The sequence below is a fragment of the Gekko japonicus genome, unplaced genomic scaffold (genome assembly GCF_001447785.1).
Source record: "Gekko japonicus isolate JY-2015 unplaced genomic scaffold, Gekko_japonicus_V1.1 scaffold1426, whole genome shotgun sequence".
Classification (NCBI taxonomy): Eukaryota; Metazoa; Chordata; class Lepidosauria; order Squamata; family Gekkonidae; genus Gekko; species Gekko japonicus.
Window position 1 is genome coordinate 306,768 of NW_015175402.1, and position 14,915 is coordinate 321,682.

At 45.4% G+C, this 14,915-nt stretch overlaps 1 protein-coding gene across 1 annotated transcript in view; it reads left to right on the plus strand.

The window, feature by feature from the left end:
• The window catches only part of SEC16B (SEC16 homolog B, endoplasmic reticulum export factor), a 94,537-nt gene that overhangs the window by 9,389 nt on the left and 70,233 nt on the right, over nucleotides 1–14,915 (plus strand). Inside the window, exons 2-4 of the mRNA XM_015425708.1 lie at nucleotides 5,305–5,484; nucleotides 6,879–7,039; nucleotides 9,113–9,233. Coding sequence (XP_015281194.1) covers nucleotides 5,305–5,484; nucleotides 6,879–7,039; nucleotides 9,113–9,233 — 462 coding nt within the window. The remainder of the gene's footprint in view (nucleotides 1–5,304; nucleotides 5,485–6,878; nucleotides 7,040–9,112; nucleotides 9,234–14,915) is intronic.

The following is a 14,915-nucleotide window of genomic DNA, read 5'->3' on the forward strand; positions in this document are numbered from 1 at the left end:
GAAGTTTGCCAAGGTCTCAAGGAAGGTCTTTGATTGAGACACACCCATTTCTTTGAGCGCTGAAATTACCCTCTCTACATGGCGATGTCACGCTCTTTACCCTTCTACATTTTCCCTCACTCTGTGCTTCAAGAATGGCTCCGGCAAGGAGCAATCATCGCGGTTCAAAGGTTCCGGAGAGCTGACGTGGCAGAGGGTAGAAGAGAAGCGATGCTAATAAGCCAGACAGATGCGGAGTTTGTTGTCATGATGGGATGCAGGAGCATCAGAAAAGACTTTGATTTAGTGATAGGCGGTGTAAGTAACTCCTTTCTTGGCATTAATAGAAAAAGAGAGTATATATTTATTAAACGAGAGAACAAAGGCAGCACATTTTCAAGTTTGCAAAGTTTGCTTTGGAAGAAGGGTAGCAAAAATGTGCAAGAGAAAACTTTTAAAAAAGAACATAAATGAGTGGAGAACTTGACGGTTCCTGTGAGGGAAATGCCTTCGTTTTAACAATATTCTTGCTCCTTTTATTTATGTGTTAACATCATTTAATAGGGTGATTTGCATTTTGTTTCAGTTATATCCCAAGCAGCTGAACCTCGCTGAAATGAGGTGATGTTTTGCTTGAAAACTGCAACTCAGGCTGTCTTGTGATTGGTGGATGATTAAATACAGAAGAGATGTTATCAGAAACAATTTAAAAAACCAGTTGTTAAAATAATCAAATCAGTTAAAATGGACAAAGATAAAAACTGGATACTACACTGGGTCGGGATGACAAATTCTATCCTGTAGCAAATCCAACTCCTATGAACCACTGTGTGTGGCTTTAGAAGAGTTTCCAGTTTCTAGATTAGAAAGGAGAGCTTCTTGTGAGCTTAATTTTTAATCTTTTGCTGGATCTCTATAATTTGATAATCTGATAGCCATGTGTGTATAATGTGTGAGATGTATATTTAAAATAATAATAATAATAATAATAATAATGTTCTTGGAGCTTCTTAACAAATAGCATGAGGAGCAGGATTTTTTCTGTGTCTGTGCTGATTGAGGCATAGTGGTGGAATATCTGTGAGTGGATTTCTTGCAGTTTTTTAAATGTTATAGTTTGATTTGGATTGGGGCTCTGGTGCATGGAAGGTGAGGCTAACAATGTTTTGTTGATGTAAATCCCATATTGTTTCCCTGCTAGTACCTCTAGGCAGACAACATGCAAGGGGAAAAGGTTAGAGCAGGGGTCCTCAACCTGTTTGAGCCTGCAGGCAGGTTCGGAATTCCGACTCATCATGGTGGGTGGAGCAACAAAATGGCTGCCACAAGATGGCAGCTGCAGGAGGCAGAGCCAGCTACAAAATGATTATGGGTAACAGCTTAAATTCAGTAATTTAAGTACCACAGCGAAGATCCCTGTGCTGTGGTGGCAGCTGCCGCTAAAACAACAATTTTAAAAATATGCTCAGCCAATCAAATCTCCAGCAGTCAATCAGAAGCCTTGCTGGGGAAAAGCCCTATCTGGCCCCACCTCCTTCCTAAAAACACTTGGTGGGTACCAGAAAAGGTGAGGGCGGGTCACGGACAACGCTCCCTCTAAGCTGTGGAGTCTGTGAGCAAAAATTCTACTTTATGAGCTACTGGCATTAAAGTTGTGAGCGAGCAATTTGGCTACTGCATCGATTAGTTTGCTCTGGAGGCATCCTTCCTGAGCTAAGACAGAAATGTGTGAGCCGGAGGCTAAAAAACGATGAGCTAGCTCACACTAACTCAGCTGAGAGGGAATGCTGGTCATTGGGGACCCCTTCTAGTCTAGCCTCCTGTTTCGCACCATGGCAAACCAGTTACTCTGGACTGCCAACAGCAGGGCACAGTGGCCAAGACCATCACCTGATGTTGGCTCCTAGCACTGATATCCAGAGGTTTGCTGCCTGTGAATATGGAGGTTCCCTTTAATCACCACAGCTAGGCACTGTTGATGAACCTATCTATGAATTTATCTAAGTCCCTTTTAAAGCAATCTATGCTTGTGGCCATCACTACATTCTCTGGAAAGAAATTGAAAAGTACTGGGTTCGCCGCATGGAGGACTTGGACGATGACATGAGTTGCACACGTTTATTGTACTTAACACAAGACTAACTAAAACGGCCCTGCAAGGCCAACTATATACACTCCCACCCAGCACAGCCCTAGTCCATTGGAGGGTTTGAATTTCCCGCCAAAGTGGCTATTGGTCGGGGCTGGGGGGAACTAGGATCCTATGCTCCTATTGTCCAGGGGAGCCAAGCTCCAGTCTTTGCCGCGGACCCCTGGTGGCGGTCTGCGTACATAACACAAATCCCATATTTTAATCACTCATTGAGTAAAGAAGTACTTTGTTCGTTCCACCCGGAACCTATTGTTTTCTTGCTCTGAGCAAGACCCTTACTGTGCAGTCCTAAACAGTTACACACTTTGAAATCCATTGAAATCAATGGATTTAGAAAGGGATCATTCTTCTTAGAATTGCACTGTATAAATCTAAATGGTTGCAAAGAGAGTGCTGGAAAAGTGGTTTCCATTCTCAGCTCAGCTCAGCTCAGCTTTCTCCCATGTTACTGGGGTTTTTAAATCCACTGTGTCCCAGGCTGCCTGTATCTTAACAATCTTTGACTGTTCAGGAGATTTTTTTTAAATTTAATTTTAGTCAAGGGTTCACTCTCTTGCCTGCGAGCAGCCAAAGGGGTTTGGGGTAGTGCTTAGTGCAGTCAGTTTGGTGTAGCAGTTAGGAGCGCAGACTCTAATCTGGGAGAACTGGATTTGATTTCCGAGTCTTCAACATGCAGCTGCTGGTATGACCTTGGGTCAGTCATAAGTTCTTTCAGAACGGTTCTTTCAAGGGCAGTTCTCGGGCAAGTTCTCTTGACCCCACCTACCTCACATGGTGTCTGTTGTGGGGAGGGGAAGGGAAAGGGATTGTAAGCCACTCTGAGACTCCTTCGGGTAATGAAGGGCAGGGTATAAATCCAATCTCTTCTTTTTCTTTTTCCTCAAGCAGACAGGCAAATTGCCCTTTGCCCAACTCTGTTAGTGCTATAGATTAGCCTGGGACTTTGGCACGGGGAAAAGCAGGGAGCGTTGACCTAGAATATGCTGATTCTTAGCTGGGCAGCAACTGATGTGGCAGGTGGACTTTGACAGCTGCCTTTGGGGACAGGTAGAACGGCGGCTGGGCTGAAAGAGCTGAAGCAAGTGGTCTCATTTCAACAGGTGTGTGTGTGTGCCGATGGGGATATTGTTGCTTACCCAACTTCTTCTGGATTAATCTTGGAGCATTGGAGGTTTTGATTTGAAACCTGCTGTTTGAACTGACTGAAACAAACACATATGGTAAAATTTTGGAGGCAGGTTCTGAATCCATAATATCTGTCAGTGTTCGTTCACAGCTAGTTTGGTGAAGTTAAGGGGATGTAGGTGTGCCTTCTTTAAATAGTGGACTGATGGGTAGAAAGATCTCCTATGATTAAAATTCTTGCAAAACTGGTGAATTTTTAAAACATGCCCTTTAGGAGATCTTTGCAGCTATGTCTGGAATATAGTGCTGAAGTAAGTTAAGGGGTCAAACTGTAAGCCACTAAGTCTTTTGCTCAGCTCCTGCTTCACTCTGTCTCCTTCATCCAGTAGTCCTAGCCCGCCTTACAAGGCTGTTGTAAGGCATTAAGATCAAGATATGAAGTTGTCTGAGCTCCTAGGAGAAGTGCTCTGTCATAATAATAATATTAATAATCACTATTATGAGTAATACTGGTGCAAATGATGGAATCTGTTATGGTCAAAAAATTTCATACTCTACCAGCACATCAAAGTTCCATGCCCATGACTTCACGTCCAAAATAAAGCAAAGAAATAAATGTTTGTAGATCTGTATATTTTGTAGCAATTGTTTTAGCTTCAATATATTCATTTGCAAGTTAATATTTGAATCTGTAAAGAATGTGGAACATCTGGGTGAGAGGTGAGGTACAGTAGAAGAGGTCTCAGCCAGTGGAAAATTGGGAACATCATGTGGCAGGGGAATGTCTGTCTGTCTGTCTGTCTGTCTGTCTTTCCTTGTTCTATGAAATGTCCCGTCCCCCCCCCCCCCCGGTACAGCATGGCACCTGAGAGTGAGCAACAGACAACAGGCTGTAGGGGACAGTGTAGTAAGTTAAGACACTAAACTGTGAGCCAGCAGCTGTCTTCAGCTCAGATCCTGCTTCAGTCAGGAATAAATGTTGTTATTCTTTAAAGGAACACTGAGGTCCTACATTTCCGCCCCCCCTGCTATAGATTAACATGGCTACCCATCTGTATGGGGCTGCGGTGGCTCAAGTGGTTAAGACGCTGAACTGCGGGCTGTGGAAGGTCAGTAGCTCAGCAGTTCAAGACCCGAGTGTGCCGCATGACGGAGTGAGCTCCCGTCTCTAGTTCCAGCTCCTGCCAACCTAGCAGTTCGAAAGCAAGAAATTGCAAGTAGATAAATAGGTACCACTTCAGTGGGAAGGTAACAGCATTCTGTGTGCCTTGGTGTTTAGTCATGCCGGCCACATGACCACGGAAATGTCTTCGGACAGCGCTGGCTCTTCGGCTTTGAAATGGAGATGAGCACCGCAACCCTAGAGTCGGATTCGACTGGCTTTCGAGCAAGGGAACCTTTACCTTTACCTTTTACCCATCTGGAATTGTGTAATAATCTAAAGATCCTGGAATATATTATGCCACTGGCCCAGCAAAAACAAATGGTTTGGTTTGGGCAATTTGAAGATGGCCCAGAAATAAGGGAAAGCTTTGCAACTAGCGATGCCTGTCAGGGTGCCCGCTAGCTTGCCGCATGCTCAGCTTGTATAAACAAAACAATCTTCTACATCTCTAGTCCTCATTGGCCCTAACAACCCTTATTATTCATAAAGAAGAGACAAGTGTTTATTTTAAAATATCCTTCCTTTCTATTTAAAATAAATGTGCAAGCTAGGCATGTGAGACAGAAAAAGGGCTTCCATCTCTGCCATCCCTTTATATAGATGTTCCATCTATAGATGCTGCTTTCATGCTTCAAAGCACAGCTCCCCAGCCGTGAAGGTTAGATATCTTGGGGAAAATATGTGCCTGGTTTCAAAGATGGTTTTGTATCACCTGACTTGTGACTACTGTTTCATTTGCAGGTAGCAGAAGCTGTCAACCCCAGATGGATTCTAGGGTTCCACCACAGCATCCTCAACCACAGGGAAGAAGTATAACCCAGAAGGACGGCCAGGGCAGGAGCCCGTGGAGGGAAGTCTCCCATGGACCTCCTCCTCGTTCCAGGCCCAACAATGAGAGGTTCTACCATCAGTACCAAGATCCCCGGGCAGGGCCTCCACCTTGGTCAGAAGCCAGAACGGAGTACTACCACCCAACGTACCACCCACAGCTCCAGGACTATGTGAGACCAAACTCCAGGGCAGAGTATTATGAGAACAGTTATCTGAACAGGCCGTACTCAAGGTAAAACTGTAAGAAGTATGGAAAAAGAACAGGGCTTGTCTCCCACATATATCTCTCTGGCCATTCCCTCTCTCATACAGAGGCCCAGAAGCATTCTTATATCAGTTATCATGTCTGTATCCCACACTTCTTTCAAGGACATTAAGGCAACAAAGGGAGTATTGGCTGCAGCATTCTTGGAAGGACAATATGGGAAGCAGATTAAGCTGAGAAAGGAAAACTGACCCAAAGTCACCAAGAGAGCTTCATGGTTCTGATTACATAGTAATCGTGTGAGGTCCACACCCACCACAACTGCTTTGTATTAGATGTATACCGCTAGTTCCCTACAGGAATTCAGGCTCACAGGGTCTGTTTCAGATCAGGATCATAGCATATGACAAGTAGGCTTCCCAAGTCCCCCCGGGGGGCGTGGAAACCCCCGCCCCAGAGGCCTGTTCCCCGGTGCCGGCGGATCGGGCCCCGGGGGAAACCCCACCTCGACGTGCGCATCATCTGGAAGTGACGCGACCATGCCGGGCACGCTGAGGGCGGGGCCATGGTCATCTGAGGGAAAATTCTATGGTTTTCCCTCGGATGGTCATGGCCCTGCCCCAGTGTGCCCGGCGTCGTCCCGTCACTTCCGGGTGACGTGCGCGCGCGCTCCAACCGCGGCGCGGGAGTCCCCCGGTAAGGAGAAATTTCAACTTGGCAACCCTAATGACAAGAGGGGCTGAATCTAGTGAAGAATGGGGTGTGTAACTGTTTCCCTTTTGGCTGTTTCCCAGTCAGATATCCCGATTTGTGGCTGCTTTCTCATGGGTCCTAATTTTGTAACTGCTTTCTCATGAGTTATTTTTTTCGTTCCTGTTGGGGAGGAAAGCAGTTTATAGGAGGCAATGTTTAGAAGGCAAAAGCACCTTGGATAAAAATTAATTACCCCTAGGGTTGCCACCTGCCAGCCTCCAGGTGATGGGTGGAGATTTTCTGGGATTAGAACTGATCTCCAGGCTACAGAGATCAGTTCACCTGGAGAAAATGGCCGATTTGGAAGGGGGACTCTATGGCACTTTATGCCACTGAAGTCCCTCCCCTCCCACAACCCCACCTTTCTCGGGCTCCACCCCCAAAATCTCCCATTATCTCCAACCCAGAGCTGGCAAACCTAATATCTAGTAGTGTAATTTTAATTATTAGATACAGAGTTGGGGAAAGGGTCATTATAGTGACCAAAACCTAATTATAGTCTCTGCATATCAATTTTCTGCCAAACCCTTTTGATTTCTGGAATTGTTTCTGACGCTGTCAACTTCCATTCTGTATCCTCCCATGTCAAAAACATTTAAATACTTTCCAATTTATAGCAGATTCCTCTACTCTCCTTTCTGCTTACCCGTTTCTGGGTTACATTTCAGGCAAGGTTATGAAGATCTGTATTGGAACCCTGTGGAAGATTATTCCTACGGAGGTTATCAAAGATACCCCCAAATGCTGCAGAGTGACACAGGTACTACTGTCTCCGTAGAAACAAAACCAGTTTACAAGATGATTGTTGTATATGGCTTGATGGGGGCATGTAGGTGATTTCAGATAATAGGTGTACGTTTATGTATGCATCTAGAAAACATTGAAAGTTATCCCCATCCCAGTCTAAATTAGATTTTTTTGTACTTGTGAAGGAACGGAGAGTTCTGCCAAGTTTATTTATTTTTTTGTCTTCTCATGTTGAACTGCCCTCTTTAGTCAGAGAAAGCAGTGGCCTGTGAACTTGCAAAATGTAAACATTTGTGTGCTTTGTGAAATCAGACACATGGTTCGCATTGCAACTGTGCAACTTCACTGTCAGGAGGCACTCATAGGGTTGCCAAAAACAGGCTTGGGAAATTCTTGGAAATCTGAAGCTGAACCCTGGAGTTAGGGTTGCCAAGTGCGTTTTTCTTGGCGGCGGGGGGCTCCCGGCCGGTGTTGCGCATGCCGCATGCACGTCATCCAGATGTGACGTGCTGACACCGGGCCCGCTGGGGGCGGGGCCACAGCCATCTGAGGGGAAAACATAGAGTTTTCCCCTCAGATGGCTGTGGCCCCGCCCCCACGTGCCCGGCGTCAGCACGTCACATCCAGATGATGTGCATGCCGGGGTGGGGTTTCCCCCGGGGCCCGATTCCGCAGTGGCGGAAATCGGGCCTCCAAAGCGGGGGGAAATCCGCCCCCCGGGGGGACTTGGCAGCCCTACCTGGAGTGGGTGGCGTTTGGAGTGGGAGGGACCTCAATGGAGTACAATGCCACTGAGTCCACCTTCCAAAGGAGCCATTTCCTCCAGGGTGACTGAACCCTGTAGTCTGGAGATCAGCTGTAATTCCAGGAGATCTCCAGGCCCCACCTGGAGTTCGGCAACCCCAAGGTGCTGCCAGGTTGTCAGTTTTGAAACCTCATCAGTTTATGTCCAGAATCCTTGTCAAGAGGAACTCCAGCTTCATCCTCTTCCTGTTGTATTTTGTTTCGTGATGGTGTCACAAGCACTAAGAAAATTCAAGGTGGGGGGGACTGGAGCACGGCTACCAGGGCTTCCCTGTCACCTCAGGCCGTGGTGACCTCTCATACCCAGCATCCTTCAAAGGGGAGTAATTGCAAGAACTCCCACATGTGTTTACTTGTCTCTGTTGGCCGAAATAGTCATGGCTGATAACTCATTTATTTATTTCATTAAATGTATGAATTGCCCACCCTGCAAGCAGGCTCTGGGTGATTTACAGCCATTGAAAAAAACATTTAAAATATAATTAGTATATATAATAATTTAAGACCAATCTAGATAGCAATATAATAGTCCCCCCTTTACCAGCCACACCGCTGTCCCGCACAGCAGGGCGGGGGAAAGTATGTGGGGGCCATAGGAAGAAAAAGGATGCTGCCAGCCTTAACTTCCCATTGCTGTCCTCAACTAAAAGCCTGGTGGGACATCTCTGACTTACAGGCCCTGTGGAATTGCATCAGATCTTGCAGGGCTCTGATGTCATTTGACAGAGACTTCCACCAGGACGGGGCCAGGACCGAAAAGGCCCTGGGCCTAGTCGAGGATAGCCGGACCACCTTAGGACAGCCAGACCTCCAACGTCCAATACTGGAGCTTGGGGTTGCCAACTCCAGTCTGAGAAATGCCTGGCGATTTGGGGGATGGTAACCAATACTCCCTCTAAGCTATGGAGTCTTGTAAGCAAAAATTCTACTTTGTGAGCTATTGGCATGAAAGTTGTAAGCGAGTGATTTGGCTACTGCATAAGTTAGTTTGCTCTGGAGCCATCCTTCCTGAGCTAAGACAAAAAATGTGTGAGCCGGAGGCGAAAAAACTGTGAGCTAGCTCACACTAACTCAGTTTAGGGGGAACACTGGTGGTAACTTGGGGAGAATAGACTTTGGGGAGGGGTCACTATAGTGTCACTCTAGACCCCTCCCCCACTTTTCACTTGATCATGTTAGACTCATAAACATCAAATGCAGCTGTTGCCTCTTGGTCTAGTCTGGCCACAAACACAATTCACAGGAGAATAAAAGATAGATTTGAGTCTCATAACTTAGCATTGTAACTTTTTAAAATTCTATAGATGGCCACAGGTAGATCTTCTGCTTTATGTTTCCTCTGAGTATGTAGATCCAAGGCAGAGAAATATGTATGGTGAATATACAGATTATTGGAATCAGAGTTATTACAGAGATTACCATCAGGAGGAAAGCAGTGGAATTGTCCGGCATGACAACGCAACACCGATTCGGTAAGAAAAACGGAAACAGAATTGTAAAAGAGGGCTTTGTCCAACAGGGAACTCTCTTGTAATGCAATCTCTTGTGGTATCTTATGGGGGTTAGCTCATGAAACCTGCTGTGAATAATTTGCTGCCCTTTCAGTATTTCTCTTGGAAACATGTTTTCTTTGGGGCCTTGGGACTGTTCCAGAGTGCTTACTGTCAGAGGATGTCCTGACCCAGGGGTATGCAACCTTTTACAGTTAAGGAGATCAACAATGAGGCAGTATGAAAGAGGACCATTTGCATGACTGAAACTATGGAACTGAATATTAATTTAACTGAGTTTAACATGGATTTAACTGATCATTGACACGTTGATTAATTATCTGTAAAAGGTTCTGCAGCCCAAACACTGGCTATTGTGAGTCCATTATCAGGCAGTGGCACACTCCTGAGTTCTCACAATAGGTCATAAATGCATATAGGAGTACCCTGCAAGATTGTGTCAGCGCACTGCATAAATCTGTGCACGATTCACAACTGGCTCACTGGCAACAGTTCTCCTCTACCAGGTTTCTGTTTAAGCAAGTGTGAAATAATTTAGAATTTAATAAAGGTAAGATACCACTCATGGTTGGAAGAAACGGTTGTCTTTAACACCTCCATTGTCATTCTCTCTGATGGACCCCAAATAGCCTTGAAAATTAAAGTTTGCTCTTCTTGTTGCAGTGTCACCAGTTAAGATTTGACCTTAATTAGTCAACTAGGGCCTGACCTGGATGGCCCAGGCTAGCCTAGTCTCGCCAGCTCTTGGAAGCTAAGCAGGATCGGCCCTGGTTAGGATTTGGATGGGAGACCACCAAGGAACTCCAGGGTCATGACACAGAGGCAGGCAGTAGCAAACCATCTCTGAATGTTTCTTGCCTTGAAAACACTACAGGGTTGCCATAAATTGGCTGCTTGATGGCATTTTCCACCACCAAGGTGCCACTGGACTCCTGTCTCACCCTGAACTGGATGGCCCAGGCTAGCCTGATCTAATCAGATCTCAGAAGCTAAGCAGGGTTGACCCTAGTTAGTATTTGGATGGCAGGCCACCAAGGAATGTCTTGCTTTGTATCAACTTGGACTAGAGTACTTACATTTATGGCAGAACGAGACCTGCTACCTTCTAATCCTTCTTATAATTAATGGATTCACTTCTAATGGACAATATGGCTTACCTAACTGTTGTGGCCTCTTCTACATGACAGAGCTTCCTTATTTTTGAAATCTTACAATCATTGGTCGATCTTGAAACTTAAAACTGAATAGCTAATTGTGGCCCCGGTCACACGGGCCGGATATCATGGTGGGGAGGCGTGGCTGTTTGCCCCGGAGCGAACTACCGTGTGGCCGGCGGATCATACGTCCTGCCGACGTCTCGTGGTTCGGGGGGAGGTGCCAATCATACCCCAATCCTGTGGCGCGGCAAAGAAGCGGCATGGCGCGATCACAGAGGCGCCGCTGCCATGGCAAACGGGGTTTGGGGTTTTTAAAAAAACCAAAGTGTGCGCATGCGCCGTTGGGTGCTTGTGCGCATCCTGTGGAGACTTGGAAAAAAAAACCTTTTCGCCTTGGGACATGGGCGGGCTCTGGATGCCACAACCTACCTCCAGAAACACGATCAGATGCCCGCCCTTGCCCCGCGGTTTCCGGAAACCAGTACCTTGGAGGTACTAGTTTTTTACCCCGCATCTTCGGCGGGAAGCCTCGGGTGAGCCACGGGAGCTCTACGCTTCCCAGATGTGGCGCTGTGATCGCGCCCAGAAAATCCGCCTATCTTCCGTCTCTGTAGAGTGGCTAATGCTCCATGTGACTGCAGCCTGCATTTATTTTTGCTGATCTTTATATATGGCTTCGAATGGTCACTCTTCCTGGTTTAACAAATTTCTGAAGTTGTATTTTACCGATGATGATGAAGAAGAAGATATTGGATTTATACCCAACCTTTCACTACCCAAAGGAGTCTCAGAGCAGCTTACAAACTCCTTTCCCTTCTCCTCCCCTGTGAGGTAGGTGGTGTGAGAGAGCTCTGACAGAAACTGCTCTTTTTCAAGAACAGCTGTGCCAGAACTATGGCTTGCCTAAGGTCATCCAGCAGGTGCAAGTGGAGGAGTGGGGAATCAAACCCGGTTCTCCCAGATTAGAGTCTGCGCACTTAACCACTACACTACATGACTTAATCATCCTACATGTTATTTTTAATTGTTAATTTTTGAAAAAGTTTAATTAAAATATTAAAAAAAAAAAAAGGAATACCAAATTTGCTACGCAGAAGCAGGCAATGGCAAACTACCTCTAAAAGTCTCTTGCTTTGACAACCTTGCAGGGTTACTTCAAAAAAAGGATCCCAATAAAGGAAAACTGTATCCTGACGGCACTCAATTAATGTTTAAATATTAAAGTGAACAGAATACAAAAATTATTCATGAAGTACAAAATACATAAGTACAAAATATATAAAGGTATTCAACAGTTATTAATTATTGTTATAGGTTGTTAACGATGATCTCCGGAATGTTCAAAATGCTGTAAGATGCATTTTGCCCTGTGTAGAATCATCAGGAACTTCCTCTCAATAATGTTTTGATATATCGGAGAAAGTAATGAATTTCTTGGAATGTAGCAGTTGAAAAACTGACCAGAGACGTTACATGTTCGTCATTTTCCTTCATCTGTTCAGAAGAAGATAACTTTTGAAACGGTTGAATATTCCGGAGATACAGTTTTCCTTTATTGGGATCCTTTTTTGAAGTACTTCTTAGCTGTTAGGTAAAAAGGTAAAGGTTCCCTTGCTCGAAAGCCAGTCGAGTCCGACTCTAGGGGTGCGGTGCTCATCTCCGTTTCAAAGCCGAAGAGCCAGCGCTGTCCGAAGACATTTCCGTGGTCATGTGGCCGGCATGACTAAACACCAAGGCACACGGAACGCTGTTCCCTTCCCACCGAAGTGGTACCTATTTATCTACTTGCAATTTCTTGCTTTCGAACAGCTAGGTTGGCAGGAGCTGGAACTAGAGATGGGAGCTCACTCCGTCATGCGGCACACTCGGGTCTCGAACTGCTGAAGTACTGACCTTCCACAGCCCGCAGTTCAGCATCTTAACCACTTGAGCCACCGCAGCTCCTAGCTCTTAGCTGTTACCATCTGCTTTAAATCTTGCAGGGTTGCCATATGTCAGCTGCAACTTGAAGCCACTTTCCACCACCAGTCATCTAAAGTTATGTAGCCCAGTCTTGTGCCCATTTACTTGGATGTATGTCCAGTGACTTCAGTGAGACTTACCCTTCTGTACATGTGTATAGCGATGCAGCCTTTGTTGACTAATATACTGATTCAAGTTTGTGACTCTATTCTGTCCTGTGTGTGATTGGAGTCAAAGCAATGGGGAGTAAGAAGGACTGAAGACTTGGTCATGCATGCGATACTCAGGGATGTATGTGCAGAAAGAAAAGGAAGCCAGTTTAGCAGCAAGAAATTCTGAATTCTGCAACCTGAATACATTAAGCAAATTTTGCATGGTTTTGCAAACTTTATTCTTCTTCCACTAGTTAGTGGGAAAGAAAGGAACACTGGGACTGTACTGTACTGAGATTGTACCCTCTGATATCTTATTCAGGATGTCTTATTCAGCAACTCTACCAGCCTGAAATTTTCATTGGTCACATAATACCAAGTGTGTGTGTGTGTATGTGTGTGTGTTTGCAGACGTATTTTTAAAAAACGAAAACTGAGATTCTCAGGAAACTGAATCCTATATCCATACCCTGCACTTTTTTCTGATACAGCATACCTCTGTGTGTGAGTTCCTAAGGAGACCCACAGGGTCTTTGCCCTTAATGATCTACTTCTAGGGCTTCCCAGAGGCTCTTGTAGGAAACAGCATGTGGGACAAGATGAGCGTCGCTCTGATTCCAGTGGGGCTGTGTTTTTGCTCAGCGTGTAAACACATTGGTTGTGTTGAGGTCTGTCGAGTTTTGCAGGTGTGAATATGCCACCAAGAAACCAATTTGTACAGAACTTCTCTCAAAGAGCCCAGCAGAAAGTGTGAAATTTAATTATTAATCTTTCCCCGGATTCTCAGTTCATAAATCTTTTGCCGTTGCAGTTTTGGAAGAGTCTCTACACATCGCCAAGTTTGCAGTCATTTTCTACAACAGCCAAAGCTATCTTCTTTTATATATAGTTTTCCTCATGGTCCTTTATATCATTTTAGTTCTTAATTGACCCTTTCCGTGATTTTTAAGTACTACAAAATGCCCTACTTGAGAAGTCTTGCTCTGATGTGCCATTTGCCTCTCCCTTCCAATCTTCAAATTAATTATACCATGAGTTATAAATCGAGTTCCACGATTTCCTTCGTCCTGAAGATTGTATAATTGCCCCCGACTGAAATTTTGTTGGGGACTTTATCCTAGAAGAGTCACTGCAGTTTTGGCTTAACTTTTGTATGTCCCCCCCCCCCAAACTGAGATAAAGCTTCTAGAGAGTGTGAGATTAATTCCTTAATCAAAAGCAAACATGGTCTGTAATTGAGAAATCTGCCACTGCTGGGAGTTTCACAGTTTAGTAAGCAGCAGGGGTATTTTTGGGTAGGAACGCACAGGAACGGAGTTCCGGCTGGCTCCTGAGTTGGCCACGCCCATCAGGAACGCATTAGCATAATAGGCCACACCCAACAGCAAAAACGCATTAGGATTGGCTACATTAGGGGTGTGTGGCCTAACATGCAAAGGAGTTCCTGCTACAAAAAAAGGCCCTGGGTTTTGACAACAAACAAGGTAAACAGAATAACAAGCAAAAGGTGGGTGTGGCCGGATGACCACACTTCTGGCAACACGGGACTGCGGCCTAATGTGCTAATGAGCTGTGCTGTCAGGGGTGTGGCCTAATATGCTAATGGGTTTCTGGTGTTGGGTGTGGCCTATTATGCTAATGAGTTCCTGCTGGGCTTTTTCTACAAAAAGAGCCCTGGCAGAATGTGTGCTTTGGAAACTCATGAGTTTCTCAGGAGAAGTGATCAAGTCCTGCTCCCATGCAGACATTCACCAGAATACACTTGTGCTGTATTTCCTAAGGAAATTTGTGCCGATACAGATGAAACTGCCTTATGTTGTGTTTGACTCTCGTTCTACCAAAATCTGTATTGTCTGTTCTGACTGTCAGTGGGCAATTCTGCATCTAGCATTCACTCCACATTTTCTCAACTGGGAGGGGAAAGTGCAGCTCAAAACCACATTCAAATACCTCAGGGCAATGCTGTACCGACTGCAAAGTCACCCCTGAACGGCCATAAAATCTATGTAGAGGGTACAATAAAATCCGATAATCAAAGAAAGCGAAAGTGGCATGGAGTGGGGAGGCTGCCATAAAATCGAATGATCAAAGGAAGTGCAAGCAGCACGCAATGCAGAGGGGAATTTCTGTTGACGTGGGTTTCGTACAACGACGGAGGGAAAAGCCAATGCAGAATCAGCCAGAGTGTCTCAGGCAGTTCTTCACATTGCCAATTATCCAATCCTTTTAACTGGAGATGCCAGGAATTGAACCTGGGACCTTCTGCATCCAGAGTAGAGACACCAGCCAGCACTGAGCTAAATAAAGATTTTAAGCAATGTTTTCTTCTGGCATTCTCTCCCCCCCCCCCCGGCTCTAACAACAAGAGGCCA